Here is a 21,324-nt window from a genome sequence, read left to right on the forward strand (position 1 = left end):
ATGTCACTAGCCTGAAGCCTATGAGGCTGAACGGAGGGGACGGGGGCTTCCGTGGCCCTCATTGAAATTCCTGCTGCCTGGCGCCCCACACGCTAATTGGACGTGCCCTTCTCTTTTATAGTTATGCTTGTGATTCATAATGGGCTTAAGGTTAGTGTTGAGCAAATCGGAGTATCCAAAGTGGAATTTCTGGAGAAATTAATTAATCTATTTTTCCTGAAATGTCGCAGAAAAAAATAAAAAATACATACTCACCTCATCCATTTATGCTTGAAGAGGCAGCCACTACTATATTGATTGCAGAAACCACGTGAAATATCACACAGGGTGACGTGTGCACCACCGCGCTGGCCTGTGTCTTCAATCAAGATGGCCACTATCAAATGGATAAGATGAGTACGTATTTTTGTTTTAGATTGGATTAGCCTTTGAAAGTTCTTACTTTTTGTGATGCTTTGCTATCTCAACAATACTGATTACCGAAGAAATCGTGAATGCATCCTGTTTTAAAATTACAGAATCACAAGAGCCCTCTCATTCACACAAAGAGTTAAAACTTTCTCAACCCAGAAGTTAATTCACCTTTCCAGATATAGCTCACAGAGCAGAGGTAAAATTAGCAAGTCCTTGCCAAAAGATTCTTCCTGGCCCTAGGAGCACCCCCTGCCAGGTTAAGTATCCATCAATCTGATATTATCTTGACAAAACCCCGTAAAAATGCCCTCTCCCTAATCTGAGTGGCCCCAGCACAGCAGGGGTCTTAACACCCCTAAGCCTGCTCAGAAACTTCAAGAAAGAATGACAGATCCTTATCACACAGTTGGTTGGTACAAGAAGGAAGCTTTGAGATATGAAGGTTCTCAGGCATACTGTATTGTCTTCCAGTAATATTTGGTATCAGATGATTGATAAAGTTCTACTGATTATAAATATGAATTATATTTCTTAATTTGACTGGCAAAGCAAGGATTCTGCCAGATTTTTCTCTCTGGGGCAAGAACTACCCCCTGTTCCAATTACACAAGGCTGGACTTGTGCATGCCATAGCCACTCCCAGCTACCGAGTGGGTAAAAACACAGTGACCCACTCAGGTCGGGGAGTCCTTCATCTACCATCTGAAGTCGAATAACATCACGACCAACGGGCACCCCGCCATCTTGGATTATTCCTTGCAAAGACTCTATCGTTTACTGGACTCTACCACAATCATTTTGAACTTACAGACATTCTATTCATTTCCATCTCTTACTTATTTCTATCCAACCAATCTGTTCGACTGGCAGGTATATTTATCTGTCAGTTTTAATGTATTTTTCTGTGTATAGCTTCTATAATAAAACTAACGATTTAATTGCTCCAGTTTTGCCCTTGTTACCTGATTATTTTGGTCTACGCTAAGAACTCTGTACTCAGAAGAGGCATATACTACCGCATTGTCTTATTTATATACATTGTTGATTTATTAGCTAGGTTGCAAATAACCGTTCATTCCCTTTAGGAATAGCTAGCCCCGATTCAATACGAAGAGTGGTGGCAGCAAAGCTATTTCATTTCCAGCGCAAAATCGATAATTTTATTTTAGCCAATTGTACCATGTATGGGCACACCAACCAAACTTAAACGTTTACAGTGCTCACGGTGGATTCGCCTCCAGAAGTCTCTAGTGGACGAGACCTGGACGGCAAATATGGCATAGTACGGCATTGGCGGCTGGTTGTCACATTTTTTATCTCAGATGCCGCGATCAGTGATGAATGCGGCATCTGAGAGGGTTCAATGATGGGGGCAGCGCAATCACCGTTCCCCGTCATTGCGCCCGCTAGATGCAAAAGAAATACGCTTAATGTTATACATTTTTATTACACTGAATAGGCCCCCACATCATATTTTAGGGCATGTGCTGCTATATTTTTGAGAGAAGGCGTGTAATGGGGGCCAGTGACTTGGTATAGCAGCGGTCAGCAACCTCCGGCTCTCCAGCCATTGTGAGACTACAATTCCCAGCATGCACACTTGCGCTGCTCTTCCCAAAACTCTCATAGGAATGAATAGAGCACGCAGGGAATTGTAGTGCTGGGGTGCCGAAGGTTGTTGAGTCTGACCCCTGTGGTATAGCAATCTGTGGATATATTTACCATGTTTTAATGTTTTTGCCCTATTATCCTCTTAATCATTTGTAAATAAACTTTATATTTTATTCTATGTTGTATAGGTATTACCTTTTGTTCCTTTGGGGGGAATATTTTTTTTGTAGGATGTTTAGTATATTTAGGTATGCCTGGGTCAATGTTGTGAGGCTTTTTTTCAGTTCTTGTTCTAAATATATATGACTGGAGTTAGTGCTTCAAGAGCCACCACAAACAGATGTATCCAGGACATGGGCTACAACTGTCAAATTCCTTGTGTAAAGCCATTCATGACTTACGCGTCAGAAGCGTCTTACCTGGGATAAGGAGAAAAAGGACTGGACGGTTGCTCAGTGGTCCAAAGTCCTGTTTTCATATAAAAGTAGATTTTGCATTTCATTTGGAACTCAAGGTCCCAGAGTCTGGAGAAAGAGTGGAGAGGCACACAATCCAAGTTTCTTGAGGTCCAGTGTAAAGTTTCCACAGTCAGTGATGGTTTGTAGAGCCATGTCTTCTGCTGGTGTTGGTCCACTGTGTTATATTAAGTCCAAAGTCAGCGCAGCCATCTACCAGGAAATTTTAGAGCCCTTCATGCTTCCCTCTGCTGACAAGCTTTATGGAGATGCTAATTTTATTTTCCAGCAAGACTAGGCACCCCACTGACAAGAGTACCAATACCTAGTTTAATAACCACGGTATCACTGTGCTTGATTGGCCAGCAAACTCGCCTGACTTAAACACCATAAAAAATCTATGGGACATTGTCAAAAGGAAGATGAGAGGAACCAGCCCCAACAATGCAGACAAGCGGAAGGCCACTATCAAAGCAACCTGGGCTTCCATAACACCTCAGCAGAGCCACAGGCTGATCACCTCCATGCCACGCCGCATTTATGCAATAATTCATGCAAACGAAGCCCCGACCAAATGCTGAGTGCATATACTGACCATACTTTTCAGTAGACCAACACTTCTGTATTAAAAATCATTGTTTGATTTTGTCTTTTATAATCTAATTTTGTGATATACTGACTTTAGTTTTTTTTTCATTAGATGTAAGTCATAATCATTAAACAAAATAAATGCTTGAAATAGATCACTGTGTGTAATGAATCTATAGAATATATGAGCTTCACTTTTTTAATTGAATTATTGAAATACATTTTGATGATATTCTAATTTATTGAGATGCACTATTACATATTGTAGGTATCTGTAAGTGTGAACACGGCCGGTGGTGACAGGCTTCACTTGACTCAACAGTTTTAAAAGTCAACTTCAGTTTAATTAGCATCCAGCAGAATACAGGACAACAGTTATGCAATCACTTGGTGAAGCCACAGCAACAAATACAGTATAAGCACAAATCAAAAAAATCAGAACCTTACCTGTCTGAGCACTTTCTAAACAGTATATCTACCTCAGCTAGGTACAAGTCACAAGGAGATCAGGCTTCCAGAGGAGACAGGTCTACGAGCTTCAAGGCTCTGACTCTAATCCAAGGCCACTGATTCAGAAGTGGCCTTTTATGAGCCCTGATCTAAGGCTGATATCACACTGGTTCGTTAGATCTGGCAGTGTAATACTGCCCCCGATTACCCGATGAACACGTTAAAACGCTCGTTCATAGGGCAAGCATGCTTAAAAATCATCATTTGCCTGCGGAAAATTGTGCTGTCTAATCACGATCTGCTGCCATTAAACAATTATTCTGTATGGGGACAAGCGATGACATTAGCAATTGCTCCTCTCCATACTGTGGAGAAGATGACTGCATGTAATCGCAGCGGTCTCCTCCGCTGACAAGCAGGCGATTGTCTGGAAGGAAAGTTTCCCTCCCAAAAATCAAGTGGCCGATCGCCTAATTTAATACAGCCCTAATCGTAATGAACATCTGTAGAAGGAGCTGAAACTATAAACTGGGGAAGGCACCCTTCAAACCTGAGACATCTAGAGCAGCTTGCTCACGAGGACTTGGCCAAAATACCCGTGGACAGGTGCAGGAGTCTCATTAAGGCTTCATGCACACGACCATATGTATTTTGCAGTCGGCAAAAAACGATCCACAAAAAATACGGAGGACATCTGTGTGCATTCCGTATTTTGCGGAAAGGAACAGCTGGCCTCTAATAGAACAGTCCTATCCTTGTCCGTAATGCGGACACTAATAGGACATGTTCTATTTTTTTTTGCGGAACGGAAATACGGACATACGGAAATGGAATTTCCACGGAGTAACTTCCGTTTTTTTTGCGAACCCATTGAAATGAATGGTTCCATATATGCAAAAAAAAATGAACAGTCACGGAAAGAAAATACGTTAGAGTGCATGAGGCCTAAAGCCTAATGCAGATGTCTGTGCAACACAGTCCGTGAGATATTTTTTGCGGATCGTTTTTGGCCGACTGCAAAATACATATGGTCATGTGCATGAGGCCTTAATGTATCTCACGGATTGTGTTCCAATGACGTCTGCATGAGGCTTAAGAGTTAGGGCTCGTTCACATGAACGTGTGATGCCCGTTGCCGTATTGCGGACCACATTTGCGGATCCGCAATACACGGGCACCATTCCACATCATGGATGCGGACCCATTTATATCAATGGGTTTGTTTCTGTTGAAACACAATTCAAAAGCAACGTCTATTTTTTATTAGCTGATTTTCAGTAGATTTTAATGTATTACTTTTGTCAGTTTCAAGTTATTTCAGTGATCATTGTGGGTTTTTCCTATTGGCCTTAAATAAAAATTACTTGGTAAACCCCTTTAACGGAAGGATATCAACAATTTTGTCCATGTATGTACTGTATATATATATAACATATAGTCTATGGCCCTGATTTATCATAGCCTGATATGATAACCATGTGCGCTCCCAGATGCTGCGCCTGATTTATGATGATAACTGTGGTGGGGCTGCTGGCCCTAACTGAGCCAGCCATGCTGGAGTAAGTGGACAGGTGGTCAGTGTTATGATGACATTAGTGGTTAAGTGATGGTAGCATGACAAACTGGTCCCACTGTAAATCGCAGGATTTTTTTCACTGCCATTTTTCTACTCATTTTCTGGCTTTTTGCCCCATTGACCTCCATTGTTGTTTTTGTCATGCTTAAGAAAAAGCAAGTGCCAATGTGTGTTTCGTACCAGCGATCAGACCATATAAAAATAAAAGTTTTAAGAAAAAAAGTCCTTCCAAGCCCTTCTCAAGACATATTTGGTATTGCCACATCCGTAACAACATGCTCCTAAAAATATCACATGATCTATCCCATCAGGGCAAGCATGTTGTGAAAAAAAAAAATAGAAAATATGCAAAAACAGCCATTTTTGGTCATCTCACCTACCAAAAATCATAACATCAAGAGATCAAAAATTCATACGTACCGCAAAATGGTATATAGTACCCCAGAGTGGCACTAACATTCCTACACCCTGCTAATGTCCAACAATAATGTCATCTTTGCATTTATTGTAGGTCCTTTACACTGTGCATTCCTATTATTGCTATGTAACTGCTATTCATTGTATTTTATGCAATGTGCCGGGTTCACCAGCAGGTAGCAGCGTATATGGCAGACAGATCCTTATATAGAATGGAACGTACCATTCCATTCTCCCCCTTTTGGGCAGAAGTGGGCTAGTCCTGGTTCCTACCAAGGGAGCGGCTGCAGGAAGTGTTTATTAATTGTTAATCAGTGTTAGTGGATGCTAGTGTTGGAAGCAGATGTGTCAAGATGTAGCAGCAAGGGAAGGCCACCCTCTTATAGCAGGAGTATCTCCAGAAGAAAGAAGCTCATAGAGCACCTTGACTCATTACAGATTTGCAGACACGAGGGTCACGAGGGGTTCAACAGCCAAAGGCACCCCACTCCAAAGGTACCAGAATTGCTGCAGAGTCCAGCTCCCAGACTAAAGTTGAGTTTAGCACAGCAGAGAGAGAAAGCAGAATATTCAAGTTTGCTTGCCTGTTTATGCAAAAACCTGTTGGAACCAAGAGAAAGCTGTTAAACTTTATATAAGTCTGGACTCGACTATTTCTCCACATCTACTATTACACTCCCCTTCATTGCTTCGGAGGTTAACCCTGGGGAGCAACGTTATCCATGTAGGAGCACCTTGACACACACAGAAAAATATTGAGGCTGCGCCACACCACTCGGCATTCCGATGAACCTCGGACACGATCAGCCCTGGGAGGGGGGGGGGGGCTGGGGCTTGTTACAGGTATCAATGAAAATGTGAACTCATCTCACAAAAAACAAGCCCTCACACAGGACCATAACCAGAAAAAAATATATATGGCTCTTGTAAAAAGACACAAAAACAGGAATTTTTTCATTAAAAAAACGTAAAAAAAATATGTAAAATTGGTATCTTTCTATAAAGTGGAATAAGAAGTGATCAGAGAGTTGTATTTACCTCAATATAGCACCAAAATAATGCCAATTCATGCTGCAAAAAATAAACCCTCTCATAGCTCTGTTAAGAAAAAATAAAATAAGTATAGTTCTCAGAAAGCACTGCAGTGTACCCAAACAGCAATTTAATTCCACATTTATGACTTTTCTGTACCCAGTAAAACCCACATAACAATTTAAAGGGCATGGTTTCTCTAGCTTGTGAGGGCACAAGCTGGGCCCAACATATTGGGCAATTAAATGCCATATCTGTGAAAAACTAGCAATTTTCATTTTACACAGTCCACTGCACACTCATTTCTGCAAAAGACCTGTGGGGTCATAATGCTCACTCTACACCCTAATACTTACCTTGAGGTCTGTAGTTTCCAAAATGGGGTCACTTATAGGGGTTTCCACTGTACAAGTATCTCGGGGTATGCCCTTCAAAAGCCAAATGGTGCTCCTTCTGTTCTGCAGTAGTCCTATACAGTAGTTTATGACCACATTTGGGGTGCTACCATATATAGGAGAAAATGGGTAGCAACTGGGGTGCTTTTCATTCTGAAAATGAAGCATTTGGAGATAGAGCAACATTTAAAAGAATGTTCATTTTTACAACTAAGTGTTTTTAAATTCTATGAGATGACCGTTGGGTCAAAGCGCTCATTACACCCCTTGAAAAATTCCTGTAGTATTTTAATTTACAAATTTCTGATTTCTACTGTAGTGGTACCTCAGGGTTTCTTCAAATGTGACATGGTGCCCAAAAACCATTTCAGAAAAATGTGCACTCCAAAAACCATATAGCACTCCCTCCCTTCTGAGCCCTAAGGTGTGCCCACCAGTTTACAACCACAGAATCAGGGTAATAAATGTGGTGGTTTAATTTGCTGTTAACCCTTGCTGTGTTATAGGAATAGATTAAAATGGAAAACTTGCACAAAAAAAAAAGTTATAACATTTTAAAATGTCACCTACTTTTGCTTTAAAGGGTTATCCGAGGCCCAAACAGATCTGGTTCCTGCTGCTGGATTCGGTCTGTGTGGCTCCTGGACCGAATGCAGCGGCAGGGACCAGGTGAGTATCATCACAAGTGGGGGTATGGCACATTTGGAAGGTCTGTTTGGGTCTTTCATTCTTGTGGAACGCCTAAAGGGTTAACAAAGTTTCGAAATCCAGTTTTAAAGGGGTTGTCCGGGTTCAGAGCTGAACCCGGACATACCGTTATTTTCACCCCGGCAGCATCCCTGAGCCTAGCATCGGAGCATCTCATGCTCCGATGCGCTCCTGTGCCCTGCGCTAAATCGCGCAGGGCACGGGCTCTTTTGTTTTCAATAACACACTGCCGGGCGGTAACTTCCGCCCGGCAGTGTGTTCGGTGACGTCACCGGCTCTGGGGGGCGGGCTTTAGCTCTGCCCTAGCCATTTTACTGGCTAGGGCAGAGCTAAATCCCGCCCTTCAGTGCCGGTGACGTCACCGGGGTTCCTGTCAGCCCCATGGAGAGCCCCGGTATGTCACCGGAACTCCTAAAAATGCCTTTGCCCTGCGCAATTTAGCGCAGGGCAAAGGAGAGCATCGGAGCATGAACTGCTCCGATGCTCATGTCAGGGGGGCTGCCTGGGTGAAAATGGAGGGATGTCCGGGTTCAGCTCTGAACCCGGACAACCCCTTTAAATAAGTTGAGGGCTGTAGTTTCCAAAATGGGTGCTTTCTATTATGTAAGCCCCTCAAAGTCACATCAGAATTGGTCCTTAAAAAGTCGGTTTTGTAGTAATTTACTGATAACTAGAAACTGATAAGAAGGGTGCCTCTGTAACAAAGTACTATACAGAGTCCCTACCGCTGATAGGTGTGTGAGCCCCATGATAATACTTTCTAGTCCTAGTCGGTGGTTTGATTTAACCCCTGTTTGCTATACTACCTGTAATTACACATTATTTTAAGTAGATGTTTCTTGCCCACAGGAGACTAATATGTTCGAGACACTTGGCTTTCTAGTTTTGGTCTACTCTCTTCGTGTGTTTGAAGCATTATAAGGAATGTGTTAGGGCTGACGTTTCATAAGCCGGTCTAAATTTTAAGTGCTGGCGTAAGATGTGACAAATTTATTAAGAGAAGCACGGGAGGTCCATACCTCAGAATCTAAAATCTATAGCAGCAAAGAGCTGGAGTAGATTCCAGGTGTAATCTGGTAAATATGTTGTGTCACAGCTCCTCTGTCCACACCCAACCCGCTTTTTAGAGAAATGGTGAGTGTGGTGTAAATGGAAAACAATCTCAAGATATAAAATTGGCAGTGTTCTTCCAAGGATCACTCTCTGCAATCACACAGTGTGACACTCTGGCATTGTAAGATAAGGGTCATGCGAGAAGAGGTGCCAAAAAGATATTTAGAACCAGGGCTAGGACATCTACTGAATCTTTGCCCCCAGAAGACAGTGTTACAAATGACTGCAGCCATATTTATAAGACATCAAAGAATCCCAGGGAGCTTAATTGCTGAATTATTCACTCCATTCTAGTCCAGCATTGGACAATGTGGCCCCCACTATGACTAGTGTTGGGCGCAAATATTCGAATCAATTTTAATCGTGAATATCGCCACTTCGGGAATTTGCGAAGATTTAGAATATAGTGCTATATATTTGTATTAGTGAATATTCTAGATTTTTTTCCATATGAACCCATGATCCCTCCCTGCTTCTTGCTTGTGGGTAAATGAGAAGGCTGCAATGTCCTTGTTTGCGCTTAGCAACATCCCTAGCAACCAATAGGAAAGTTGCTTACACCTTACTATTGTGACAGAGTGAGGGGAATGAAGTGACCCCACCAGAGCGTCTAGCTTGGGGGGAGACATGGGGGCAATGACACCATTATTAGGCAGAAAAGATAAAGGTTTAAGGGCCTTGTTTCTTTCCCTGTATCTCTTTTCCCGCCCTTTTTTCTATTTCAGGTAAATCACCTCAGAAATGTCTTACCTGCATTCCAGAAGTTTCCAGCTGCTGTGTGTCAAGGAGCAGCTGATTGGTTGCTGCCTGTTGCTGGGGGAGATTTCCAGCTCCCTGATTTGTTGCTGTACTATCGGCGGGAATCTGTTCCCCTTTATATTTCCAGGTTCAAGCAGAGCTGGCTCAGTAGTGCCTGGAGAAGCTGACCAGCGTGTGAGATGGAGGAACTTCTACAGCAGCTGTTGGAGAGAGCGGGAGCCGCCGGAGGAGAAGACTGGCTGAGGAGCTGCCTGAAGATGCTGGCGCCGCTACTATCAAGCTTACCCCATGTGACGTCGCCGCCGCCAAGTTCGTCCGGACCTCCGCTGGGGACCCCGATGTTGCCGCCGCCGCCACCATCCCTGGAGCCGCCGCCGCCGCATCCAGAAAGAGAGAGGCCGGTTCCAGCGGGAAGAAGAGCGCCGGAGCTGCGCTCAGCCGGAGAAGCCCTGTGCAGTTTCCGGGAGGAGGAGTCAGCAGCGCTGCCCGGCAAAAGAGCTAGAAGGGCAAGAAGCGCTTATACTCCTCCCCCGGGGGCGGGGCGTCGGCGCAGCAGCAGTCAGCGAGGAGCAGCTGTCCACAGAAGCCGGCGGTCCTCCAGGAGCATCGAGTCAGGAGGGCAGAGCGGCCAGCCAGGATGTACAGCTGGTGCTATTACTGGTGGGGAACGTCATCAGGATGCTGCCAGTATGGTGCTGCAGCATGAAGAGGAGCAGGGATGCAGCCTGAATGAGCCACAGGGGCTGCCTGTTGAGAGGCTCCCACCTCTGTTGGTTGAGCCATCTCCGGGCCCCCTGGGAAGACTACCACACCTATCATCTTCAGCCTCTGGTCCACGCCAGGAGGGTCAGCTAATGGGTGAGAACGTCAATGTTGTCCCTTTGTCTGAATCATCTGTTTTAAATAATTTGGTTAAGCTGCTAGCTGAGTTTTCTAGCAGGCAAACGGTTCATGCCGCTTCAGATGTCTGGAGCAGTGGTCAAAGTACGGTGGTTACTCCGTCTGGTGTTAATAGTGTTGGCAATGTGGTGCCTGTGTTGGAAAAAGGTTCAGGGGTTAAAGAGACTTGTTTGAAGGAGGCTCTAGTCTGTGAAGTGTCTCCGTTGGGTTATCACCTTAGTGCTATAATGAAGGAACGTATTTGGCGGATGGAGTACGTTGAATTAATGTCGTTATTACCATCCGCCAAAGATAGTGCTTTTAAAAAGGATGAGAAATTAGAGGATGAAAAGAGACGCTTTCCCCCTAGATCATTTAACAATTGGCTTCAGGCTTTTTGTGTTTATGCTGCGGTTTTGGGGGAGAAGCATTCTGAGCTATGTTCGGGATTGTTCCAGCATTTGGATATTGTTATTGAGGCCTACAGGAATTTTGGCGGGTTGGCTTGGTTTCAATATGATGAGACATTCCGCCAAAAGTTAGCTGTCCATCCATCCCTTAAATGGGGTGTGAAGGACATTGGGCTCTGTGTAAATTTAATGCTGCCACAAAAAGTTATACCAGTGAAGCCGCCGGTGGCGACTCAGACAGTCATGAGGAAAGGTGTCTGTTTTGCTTATAACGAGGCTTCTTGTAAATGGCTGCATAACTGTCGTTTTAAGCATGAATGTTCCTTTTGTGGGGGGACCCATCCTATGTCCCGTTGTTTTAAAAGGAACTCCCAGTCAGGCCAGCAGCAGCCAAGCGTTAGGGAACAGGTGGCAAAAAGCATTGAGTCCAGTGAAGTTGGCAGAAATGCAACCGTGGCTCGCTCTTTATCCAGACCGTCAGAAAGCTGATTTAATTTATAACGGTTTTCTGTATGGTTTTGAAGTGCCACATTTTTTCTGGTGTTGGCTGTTGCTGGGTTGAGAATTTAAAATCTGTAAATTTACACAATGAGGTAGTCCGTAAAATAGTTCAGAAGGAGCTGGACTTGGGGAGGATTGAGGGCCCCTTTGCAGAGCCACCGTTTACCAATTTTAGGCTTTCTCCTTTTGGCGTTGTGCCAAAGAAGGAGCCTGGTGAGTTTAGGCTGATTCATCACCTGTCGTTCCCAGAGAAAGGCTCTTTGAACGATATGGTGGATAAATCTAGGGCTTCTGTGTCATATGCCTCTTTTGATAGTGCTTTAGCATTAGTTAGGTCTTTTGGCAAAGATGCCCTGTTAGCTAAGGCAGACATTAAATCTGCGTTTCGTTTACTACCTGTTTGCCCAGATGGTTTTAACTCTTTAGGTTTTCAGTTTGACAGTTGTTTTTATTTTGATAAATGCCTGCCGATGGGTTTTTCATTGTCATGTTATTATTTTGAAGCATTTTCTTCATTTATTCAGTGGGTTATTGAGTATGATTTAAAGTTTAGTGGTGTTCTTCATTAGTTAGATGATTTTTTGTTTGTTGGTCCTTCTCATTCTAGTGCTTGTTCAGATCTGTTAGCTAGGTTTTTAGATATTTGTTCTTGTTTTGGTATTCCAGTAGCCGAAGAGAAGACTGTTGCCCCTTGTGTTTGTTTAGAATTTCTCGGGATAGTTATTGACTCGAGTCGCATGGAATTCCGCTTGTCAGAAGCCAAATTGGAAAAAATCCGGATGTTGCTCTGGTCTTTGTTGGGTAAAAAGAAATGTACGCTGAAAGAGATGCAATCTCTTCTTGGATCCCTTAACTTTGCTTGTAGGGTTATTCCCATAGGTAGGGTTTTTTCTAGTCGATTGTATTTTGCAACTAGGGGTATCAGGTCACCTAACTCACATATTCGGTTGACTAAATGTTTGAAAGAGGATTTGGGTGTTTGGTTAGAATTCCTTCAGGAATTTAATGGTTCTAGTTGCTGGCAGGAGGAATTTCTGAGTTCAGACGCTTTAGGGCTATTTACGGATGCGGCTGGTAGTTGTGGTTATGGAGCATTCTGGAATGGAAAATGGTCAGCTGAGAAGTGGCCAGCTTCCTGGGTGGATAATGGGCTCACAAGGAATATTGTTTTATTAGAGCTTTTCCTGGTTATTGTTGCAGTTGTTCTTTGGGGTTATGAGTTTAAGGATAGGAGAATCTTATTACACACAGATAACAAAGGGGTTTGTTTTGCGGTCAATACTCTCTCTTCCAAATGTGATGTAGTGGTAAAATTATTAAGGCATTTAGTTTTATTCTGTATGAAGTTTAATATATGGATCAAAGCGAAATATATTGTAGGGCCTTCTAATGTGCTGGCTGATTCTTTGTCTCGTTCACAGTTCCTGAGATTCCGGGAGTTAGCTCCAGAGGCAGATCTGGATGGGAGCCCGTGTCCTCAACATCTGTGGGGTTTGATTTGGGACTGATGTCTGCAGCTATTGAGAGGTCTTTGGCCCCAAGAACATGGGCAGCTTACTCTGCCGCATGGAGGGATTGGTTATATTTCATAAATGCATGTTCTGTAGATATTAAAGGGAATGTTTTAAGTTGCGGTTTATTATTTGTTACTAGTTTGTTTAATAAAAAGTTGGCGGCTTCTTCTATTGCTAGGATGGTGGCAGGTGTTTCTTTTTTCCAGAAACTGCAAGGTGTGAGGCCGTTATCTTCCTTTTTTCAGATTAAACAGTCGTTAAAGGGTTACAGGAAAAGTGTTGGTAAATTGGATTCTAGGAGGCCAATTTCTATTTCTTTGTTGGGTGACCTTTGCAAGGTTTTGGGTGACGTATGTAAGGATCAATATGAAGTGTTGCTTTTTCGCACAGCCTTCGTGTTAGCCTTTTTCGGGGCCTTTAGGGTTAGTGAGTTAGTGGCTGCGAGCCGTAATAGCGTATCAGGTTTGGAGTTTTCGGATGTTGTTGTTATAAATGATAAAGTTGAAATTGTTATTAGAAGGTCTAAAACTGATCAGTATGGCAGGGGTCAGGTAGTTAGATTATATTCTTGGGTTGGTTCAGATTTTTGTCCAGTTAAGTTGGTAAGGTGTTTGCTTGAAATTCATCCTGCCAAGTCTGGCTCATTTTTAATGCATCAGGATGTCTCCCCTCTCACTAAATTTCAGTTTAGCGCAATTTTAAAGAAATGTTTGGGGAAGTTGGGACTTAGCTCTGTAAAGTTCACGTCGCATTCATTTAGGATAGGCGCTGCGACTGAGGCATCTAGGTTTGGGCTAGATGATGCAGTAGTTAAAAGAATCGGGAGATGGGAATCTAACAGATTTAGAATTTATGTTAGACCAGAGTTAATGTTACCAGCCTGAATGCCTTCTTTATCTTACAGGGAGTCAGTTTGTGATTTGGATTGTGGGCCATTCATTTGTTTTTTGGGCTCAGAAGCGAGCTGAAAAAAGAATATATTCAGAGAATTTATCGTTTAATGCATCCAAAATTCTTATTTTGTGGCAGGGAATTAGAGGAATGTGCTGGAAGGGGTTAATAGAAGAAATTAATAAGCTTAGGAAAAAATGGCCTGTTCCACATTTGATTGTTATCCACCTCGGAGGGAACGATTTAGGTAGATTAAGAACCTGTGAATTATTATGGGATATGAAGAGGGATCTGGCCTTGTTATATCACAGCCTTCCCGATACTGGTTTAGTTTTTTCGGAAATTGTCCCTCGCTTAGTCTGGTCAGGTAAGGAGGGTAAATTTTTGGAAAAAATTTGCAAAAGAGTAAATAGGGCCCTTGAGAAATTTCTTCCCTTGATAGGGGGGTTTAGTTATAGGCATTCAGATCTGGAGGGGTTTTTGCCTGGCCTTTTTAGATCCGATAGTGTTCATCTTTCAGAGGTAGGGATTGATATTTTCAATCTGGGCTTTCAAAATATAGTGGAGAAATGGCTGCGGTGTTGTGGGGGGCCTCGCCTTTGTTAGGCGTGGCTTGTGGGGTAGTGTCGCTCAGCTCATGCTGAGTGGATCTTGGTCTTTATATGGTTAATTTATTATTGGTCTTATGGTATCGGTTATGTTGGTATTTTTAAAAGTTATTTATTTATTTAACGTATGGTTGTAAAATATTTTTAAGTGACCCTTAATAAAGCACAGCGGCCATTTCCTCCACTATGTTGTTGATGTCATTTATTTATTTAGGAATAAGTCAGTATGAGAGTGTGTCATTTGCCCCCATGAAGTGACCCCACCAGAGCGTCTAGCTTGGGGGGAGACATGGGGGCAATGACACCATTATTAGGCAGAAAAGATAAAGGTTTAAGGGCCTTGTTTCTTTCCCTGTATCTCTTTTCCCGCCCTTTTTTCTATTTCAGGTAAATCACCTCAGAAATGTCTTACCTGCATTCCAGAAGTTTCCAGCTGCTGTGTGTCAAGGAGCAGCTGATTGGTTGCTGCCTGTTGCTGGGGGAGATTTCCAGCTCCCTGATTTGTTGCTGTACTATCGGCGGGAATCTGTTCCCCTTTATATTTCCAGGTTCAAGCAGAGCTGGCTCAGTAGTGCCTGGAGAAGCTGACCAGCGTCCCACCCCCCCTTCCCTTAATTTATCACTCTGTCATCTGTCGCTGGGCTTTATTAGAGGGGTAGTGTCGCTCAGCTCATGCTGAGTGGATCTTGGTCTTTATATGGTTAATTTATTATTGGTCTTATGGTATCGGTTATGTTGGTATTTTTAAAAGTTATTTATTTATTTAACGTATGGTTGTAAAATATTTTTAAGTGACCCTTAATAAAGCACAGCGGCCATTTCCTCCACTATGTTGTTGATGTAATTTATTTATTTAGGAATAAGTCAGTATGAGAGTGTGTCATTTGCCCCCATGGTCTGGGAAAACAGGCATTTTCCTCCCAGCGTGTGCAGCCAGGTGGGGTCAAATACCAGACTGGATTTTAATTGCCAGTCCGGGTTTTTGGTAGCACCTCGCTGTCCTTAAATAGGCAGCTGGGCTCAGCAGCAGGATCTCTGTGTTGGGATGTGAGGCTTGGTGCCAGGTTGGAGGGCTTAGACCCATGGGCCAAGGAAACAGGCCCACTAAAGCCTGCCGTGGACTGCTGGATGCAGAACTGACATCAAGGTGACTTGTCTTATATGAACTTTCCAATTTGTGTGAAGTAACACCAATACGTACTTTCCATTGTTTGTGAAGTAAACACCAAGACTGCAAAGTAACGCTTTGTTTTGTGCATTTGCCTTTGCATTTACAGATAGTTAGTGGGAGCTAGTCAGTGTAGGTTAGATAGTGATATAGTGTAGCTGATAGGTCCTGCTGTACATACATACATGCTACAGACATAGTGCTGTGATGTACAAGATCACAACAATACTTAGTGCACCAATCACTAATATGTAGTCAGACCTGCTAAAATGTGAAGTTGCACGTACTGCGCCAAAATATGCGCATCATTAATTGCTGATTTGCGCAATTGCGAATACGGTATATTGGAACACTCTATTTGCATATAAAGCTATTGTAATGTTCTGCCGTGCCACCCATTTTCTCCAGTCTCAGGAAACTTCTAGCAGCTTGAAAAATGTAGCAAAAGTGACCCACGCCTGTATTGCACATGCAATATGCGCATATTACATTGCCGGTTTTCGCAATCAAGAAAATAAGTGCGAATTCTCAAATTTGCTAATTTATGACGAATATTCGCAAAATAACGCAAATTCGAATATTGCCCCTGCCGCTCATCACTAACTATGACTAGTTAAAACCTAAAGGGGCACATTTATTAGGACTGGCGGTGGATCGCCAAAGTAATTTAGAAACGCTGCATCTAAATGTAAGCCAGCTTCCTTGCTGTCTTACATTTAGACCATTTTCTACGCCTAAACCAGGGGTATAACATAATGAATGAGCCGAGCCTGCCGGACCCTCCCCTTTCCCGCCCATTCCACGCCTCCATTTTGGGAACTTTGCACCACAATCTGCTCCAGAAATAGGCCTATTTTAGGTAATGAATTGGGACATACTGACAAATATGAATTGGGATCTGGCGGCTGATTGTGGTATATGAAGCTAAGTAAAGTCTGGGAAGCTGAAGACCTGAATCGGTGTAGTATAGAGAAAATTCCTGAGGTTTTGGAACATGTGATGAATACTATATCATCTAAAAGTATAGGCCGTGATTTATCATACCTTCACTCCAGAATTCTGGCATCAAAAAGTAGCAAAATAGGGCTTTTGCAACTCTTTTTGCACTCGCTTGTGCAAAAATTAAGCGATTGCGCACAAATTTGCAACTTTTTACACTACCTTGCGCAAAATTTGCCGCTTTTTTGCATTTTTACACCACTCGCTCCAGTTTTGTAATATGGGTGGAAAAGTGAGTGTGCTTACCTATGTTAATGAGTTTCACTCCAGATTTATCATTGCGATTTTTTTCAAAAGTCGCAAACAAGTCGCAATCTCACTCCAGGAGGAGGGTGGAGTAGGAAAACTGGAGTAGCTTCTCTAGACAGAAGTGTTAGATCTAAGGACAAGCCAAATTTATCAAACGCCCTGTGACATTTGATCATTTTGGCACAAGGTAGACTCAAGAAAAACTGACTTCAAATATTCTCCTCATGATAAATTCCTCCCATAGTCTGAATGATCTCTATGGAAAGATGGTGCCTGATACTTAGTGGGGTTCCTACATTTTCGTATAGTCAGACATTTAGAATGTCCCAGTTTTACTGTATATAATTCATAATTTATGTTATTGACCAAAATATTTGCGAGATGGGGGGAAAAATAGATCTACTGGTGCCCACAATACATGTTTTGGATCTGTTCTTATATACAGGACTTTTGGGAGAAGGTGTTCAAAGAATCAGAAATATGGTATCGGGTACATCTGACCAGAGATACAGAGACAGCAATTTTAGGAATTTTGGGATTGGAGGATGGGGCAAGTAAATATAAGTTGGCGGTAGGGAAACTATCGTACTTTGCTACAAAGCGCATTTTGAAGAAATCTATTGATCTATTCTAAATCCTCCAAGAGATATGCAGATAGGAACATAATTTTGGATAAAATGGTTTACGGACGAGAACAAAAAATTGCCAATATTTAAAATGATCTAGTAGAAAGTTCAGTGTTAATACAAGGGACACAATGGGGAAGATTTATCAAAACTGGTGTAAAGTAGAACTGGCTTAGCTGCCCATAGCAACCAATCAGAGTCCACCTTTCATTTTGCAAAGGAGCTGTGAAAAATGAAAAGTAGAATCTGATTGGTTGCTATGGGCAACTAAGCCAGTTCTACTTTACACCAGTTTTAATAACTGTTCCGTAATGTGGGTGGACTGCACGTTTGGTTCGGAGACCTGAGAGAGAGAGTGCGAGGGTATGGGGGATGTTATTAATGGGTGTGGGGGGGGGGGTAATTGTTGGTTATATTTCTTTTTTTAATTCGGATACACTTGAACAATTTTGAAAATAAAGAATATTTGTAAAAAAAATAAATAAAAAATCAGTCAGAGAAAACGAGTAAAGTACTCTGCCATCGCTGACCGTCCCACAGAATGGCGCAGCCATACACATGCTTGACATGTCACTCCATTCAAAAAGTGGTGCTCGTGATCGGTAGGAGTCCCTGTGGTCGGACACCCTCTGATTAGTTATCTCCTATCCAGTGCACTTCTTTAAAATGGTTGTCTCACTTCAGCGAAGGGCATTTATCATGTAGAGGAAGTTAATACCAGGCACTTACTAATGTATTGCTATTGTCCATATTGTCTCCTTTGCTGTCTGGATTCATTTTTCCATCACATTATACACTGCTTGTTTCCATGGTTACGACCACCCAGTAATCCATCAGTGGTTGTGCTTGCACACTATAGAAAATAGCACCGAACTATGCGCAATCCCACGGTCCTGACCACCAGAGAGGTTGGCACTTTTTCCTATATTGTACAAGCACAGCCACCATTGCTGGATTGCGGGGTGGCCATTACCCCTGGATATGAGCAGTGTATAATGTAATGGAAAAATGAACCAAGCCAGAGAAGGAGGCAATATGATTTGTGGTCTGCAATTTGCGGATCTGCAAAACAGGACAGCACATGGCTGGCGCTATATAAAGAATGCCTATTCTTGGCCGCAACCGGACAAGAATAGGACATGCTCTATATTTTTTGAGGGGCCGCGGAATGGAACAATGGACGCGGACCGCATCTTTTGCGGCCCCATTGAAATGAATGGGTCCGCCAACTGTTCCGCAAAATTGCGGAACGGATGCGGATCCATTTATACTGTCATGTGAATGCACCCTTAGGACATTCAGACGGATCTGCAATACACCCCCGGCCGGCACCCCCATAGAACTGCCTATTCTTGTCCGCAATTGCGTACAAGAATAGGACATGTTCTATTTTTTTATGGAGCTGCGGACAGGAAGATCGGGGGCGCGCTCCGGAAATGCGGATGCGGAGAGCACAGCCGATAGAGAATGAATGGGTCTGCATCCATTCCGCAATTGTAATAATGCCTATCCTTGTCCGCAAACTAGAAAAAAATAGGACATGCACTATTTTTTTTGCGGAGTAATGGAACGGACATACTAATGCGGACAGCACACGGTGTGCTGTCCGCGTTTTTTGCGGACCCATTGAAATGAATGGGTCCGCATCCTATCCGCCAAAAAAAAAACGGAATGGGCACAGAAACAAAATACGGTCGTGTGCATGAGGCCGTAAACTGAGCACTTTTGACCAGCTCTTTGAGACAGACAAAAAAATTATGGAAAGAACAAACAGCAGGTGGCGCTATACAGACACATTTTATTGGATAGCTCACTGGCTATACTAAATTCTTAATTACACGCAATTACAAAAGTATTCAGATCCAGGTCCTGGTTAGAAAAATGTAGAATATGTTTCGTGACACAATCCCTTTAAGTCTGGTTTCACACGCAACATTGATGAAAACGTTTTTGTTGGCATTTTAGAGCTTTTTTTTTTAAGATAGTTTTTTACCCTGGGTTCACACCTAAGCGTGTTTTTATGCGCGTTTTTTGTAATAGTAAACGCGCGTTTGACGCGCGTTTGTGTCATTGACTGCAGTGTCCTATGGCCACAAACGCGCGTCAAAACGCCCCAAAGAAGCTCAAGTACTTGTTTGAGCGTCGGGCGTTTTACAGCGCGTTCGTACGCGCTGTAAAACGCCCAGGTGTGAACCCTTCCCATAGGGAAGCATTGGTTTTCATGTCTTAAGCGTTTTACAGCGCGTTTGAACGCGCTGTAAAACGCTCAGGTGTGAACCCAGGGTTAAGGTCTAGACTCTATGGGAAAATATTAAATGTCCAACAAGGTCTCAGCAGTCATTCGTGTGGATAAAGACACCAGCTATTAAACATTTTGGAATTCCTTATCAAATGTGATTATCCCTAGGTGAGCATTTACAGCATGTATTATCTTATCCGTGTGCATAGTGATGTAGAAAGCATTTATAATATTACATTTCCTAAAGTCTTTTTTTTTTTTTTTCCATCTCCTGTTGATAAATCTGTTGCTGAGAGTCAACAGCTCTGTTATCTGCTGCTGTCTCCCAGGGTGTAGTACCCAATACTTTCCTCTAGAGGGCGCCTGGAAGTTCCCAGCGAAGTGACACGCACCAGGCTCCAGCTTCCCCACCAGTTCAGGTCAGCAACCGGCGCTGACGAGAAGGAGCTGAGCCTGGTAGCCTTCACCCTGCTCCCCGGTGCCCGCATGGCAGAAGTGACCTGGATGTGAGCTCTGCCACTGCCTGCCCGAGCCGGAGAGCCTGCAGTGGAGCCCCAGCTGCAGGGAGACGTCCCATCTGACAGCTGACACCAGGGGGAGAGCGGAGGAGCTTGTTGATCTGCCCTGCAAATGGACTGATTCCCAGTGCAGCCAATAAGTCTGCTCCAGCAGTCCTGCCGTGTACATGGTATGTTACAGGGGCACCATGGGGTCCGGTTGGCACAGTGTGGAGCTCTGGTGGGCTCTCTGTGCTGTGGTCTGGGGTCTCCACACGCTGACCCTCTGTTATATCATTGTGTCCTGACTGGCAACCTGTGGCATCAGGAGAGCTTGTGGGCACGCTGGCATGGGTGGCCAAAGTCTGCAAGTAGTCTGCCAACTTCTCTCCATGTTAGGTGACTTGTTACAATGGATCTGTGGCTTCAGTCCCATGACAGGAATCACATGTATAGAGCGTTATAGGATTTGATATGATTAATATAATAATATAATATATACCGGTAATAATTATATATATGAATTTTATCAGAATGTGTGAGAAAAGTGGAAAACACCATAAAATCCATGCACCCAGGGAGGGCATACATCCTGGAGGTTTCTGTACTGCCGATTGTTGTGATATGATGCTGTTTGTAGACAACTTTTACATATCTTAATGGTAGTTTGGTTGTTGTTTTTTTTTAATTTTTATTGTTTTATTTTATTTAACCCAATGCTAACTTTTCTTATTTACTGGAAACAGATTTTGTGGGGTTTAAATGTTCACTTATTTGCCTTGTATAATAGCCAAGTAGTACGGTGTTCTCTTCTGCTTTATACAGTCCAGGTAAAAAAAAAAAAGGTAAAAAAACTACTTAAAAAAAAAAACATTTTTGTTTGCCACAACATAATGTCTGCGTACACAAGCTGCGGCCATACATACTGTACATTTCTTCATCCGTGGCCAAAGGGAAAATGTAGTATTCAGGGGATTGCCACTCAGCGCTCCCATTCCGAGGCTGCCCGGTCCTGCACCTTCCCTCCTGCAGCGGTGACGTCCTAACGCGGGGGCATGTGGCGACTGCAGCCAATCACTGGCCGCAGCAGTGACCTGGGGGGCGACCAATATGACAACCATAACAGCTCCCAGAGACTAGTGGCTTCCATCGTGATGCATCACTGCATAGGATTGCCATTCAGGAGTCGGGAAAAGTTGGATGAGAAGTACTCCTAGGCCTAGGG

At 43.2% G+C, this 21,324-nt stretch overlaps 2 protein-coding genes across 3 annotated transcripts in view; one reads left to right on the plus strand and one right to left on the minus strand.

The window, feature by feature from the left end:
• Positions 1-13,775: 13,775 nt before the first annotated feature.
• LOC122929566 (early nodulin-75-like) overlaps positions 13,776-21,324 on the minus strand; it is a 13,525-nt gene continuing 5,976 nt past the window's right edge. The window contains exon 3 of the mRNA XM_044283191.1: positions 13,776-13,786. Coding sequence (XP_044139126.1) covers positions 13,776-13,786 — 11 coding nt within the window. The remainder of the gene's footprint in view (positions 13,787-21,324) is intronic.
• Positions 19,994-21,324, plus strand: part of GHR (growth hormone receptor) — a 399,721-nt gene continuing 398,390 nt past the window's right edge. For both annotated transcript variants that reach the window (XM_044276187.1, XM_044276188.1), the window contains exon 1: positions 19,994-20,290. The gene's annotated coding sequence lies outside the window, so the exon portion shown is untranslated. The remainder of the gene's footprint in view (positions 20,291-21,324) is intronic.

Source organism: Bufo gargarizans, chromosome 1, assembly GCF_014858855.1.
Source record: "Bufo gargarizans isolate SCDJY-AF-19 chromosome 1, ASM1485885v1, whole genome shotgun sequence".
Taxonomy (NCBI): Eukaryota; Metazoa; Chordata; class Amphibia; order Anura; family Bufonidae; genus Bufo; species Bufo gargarizans.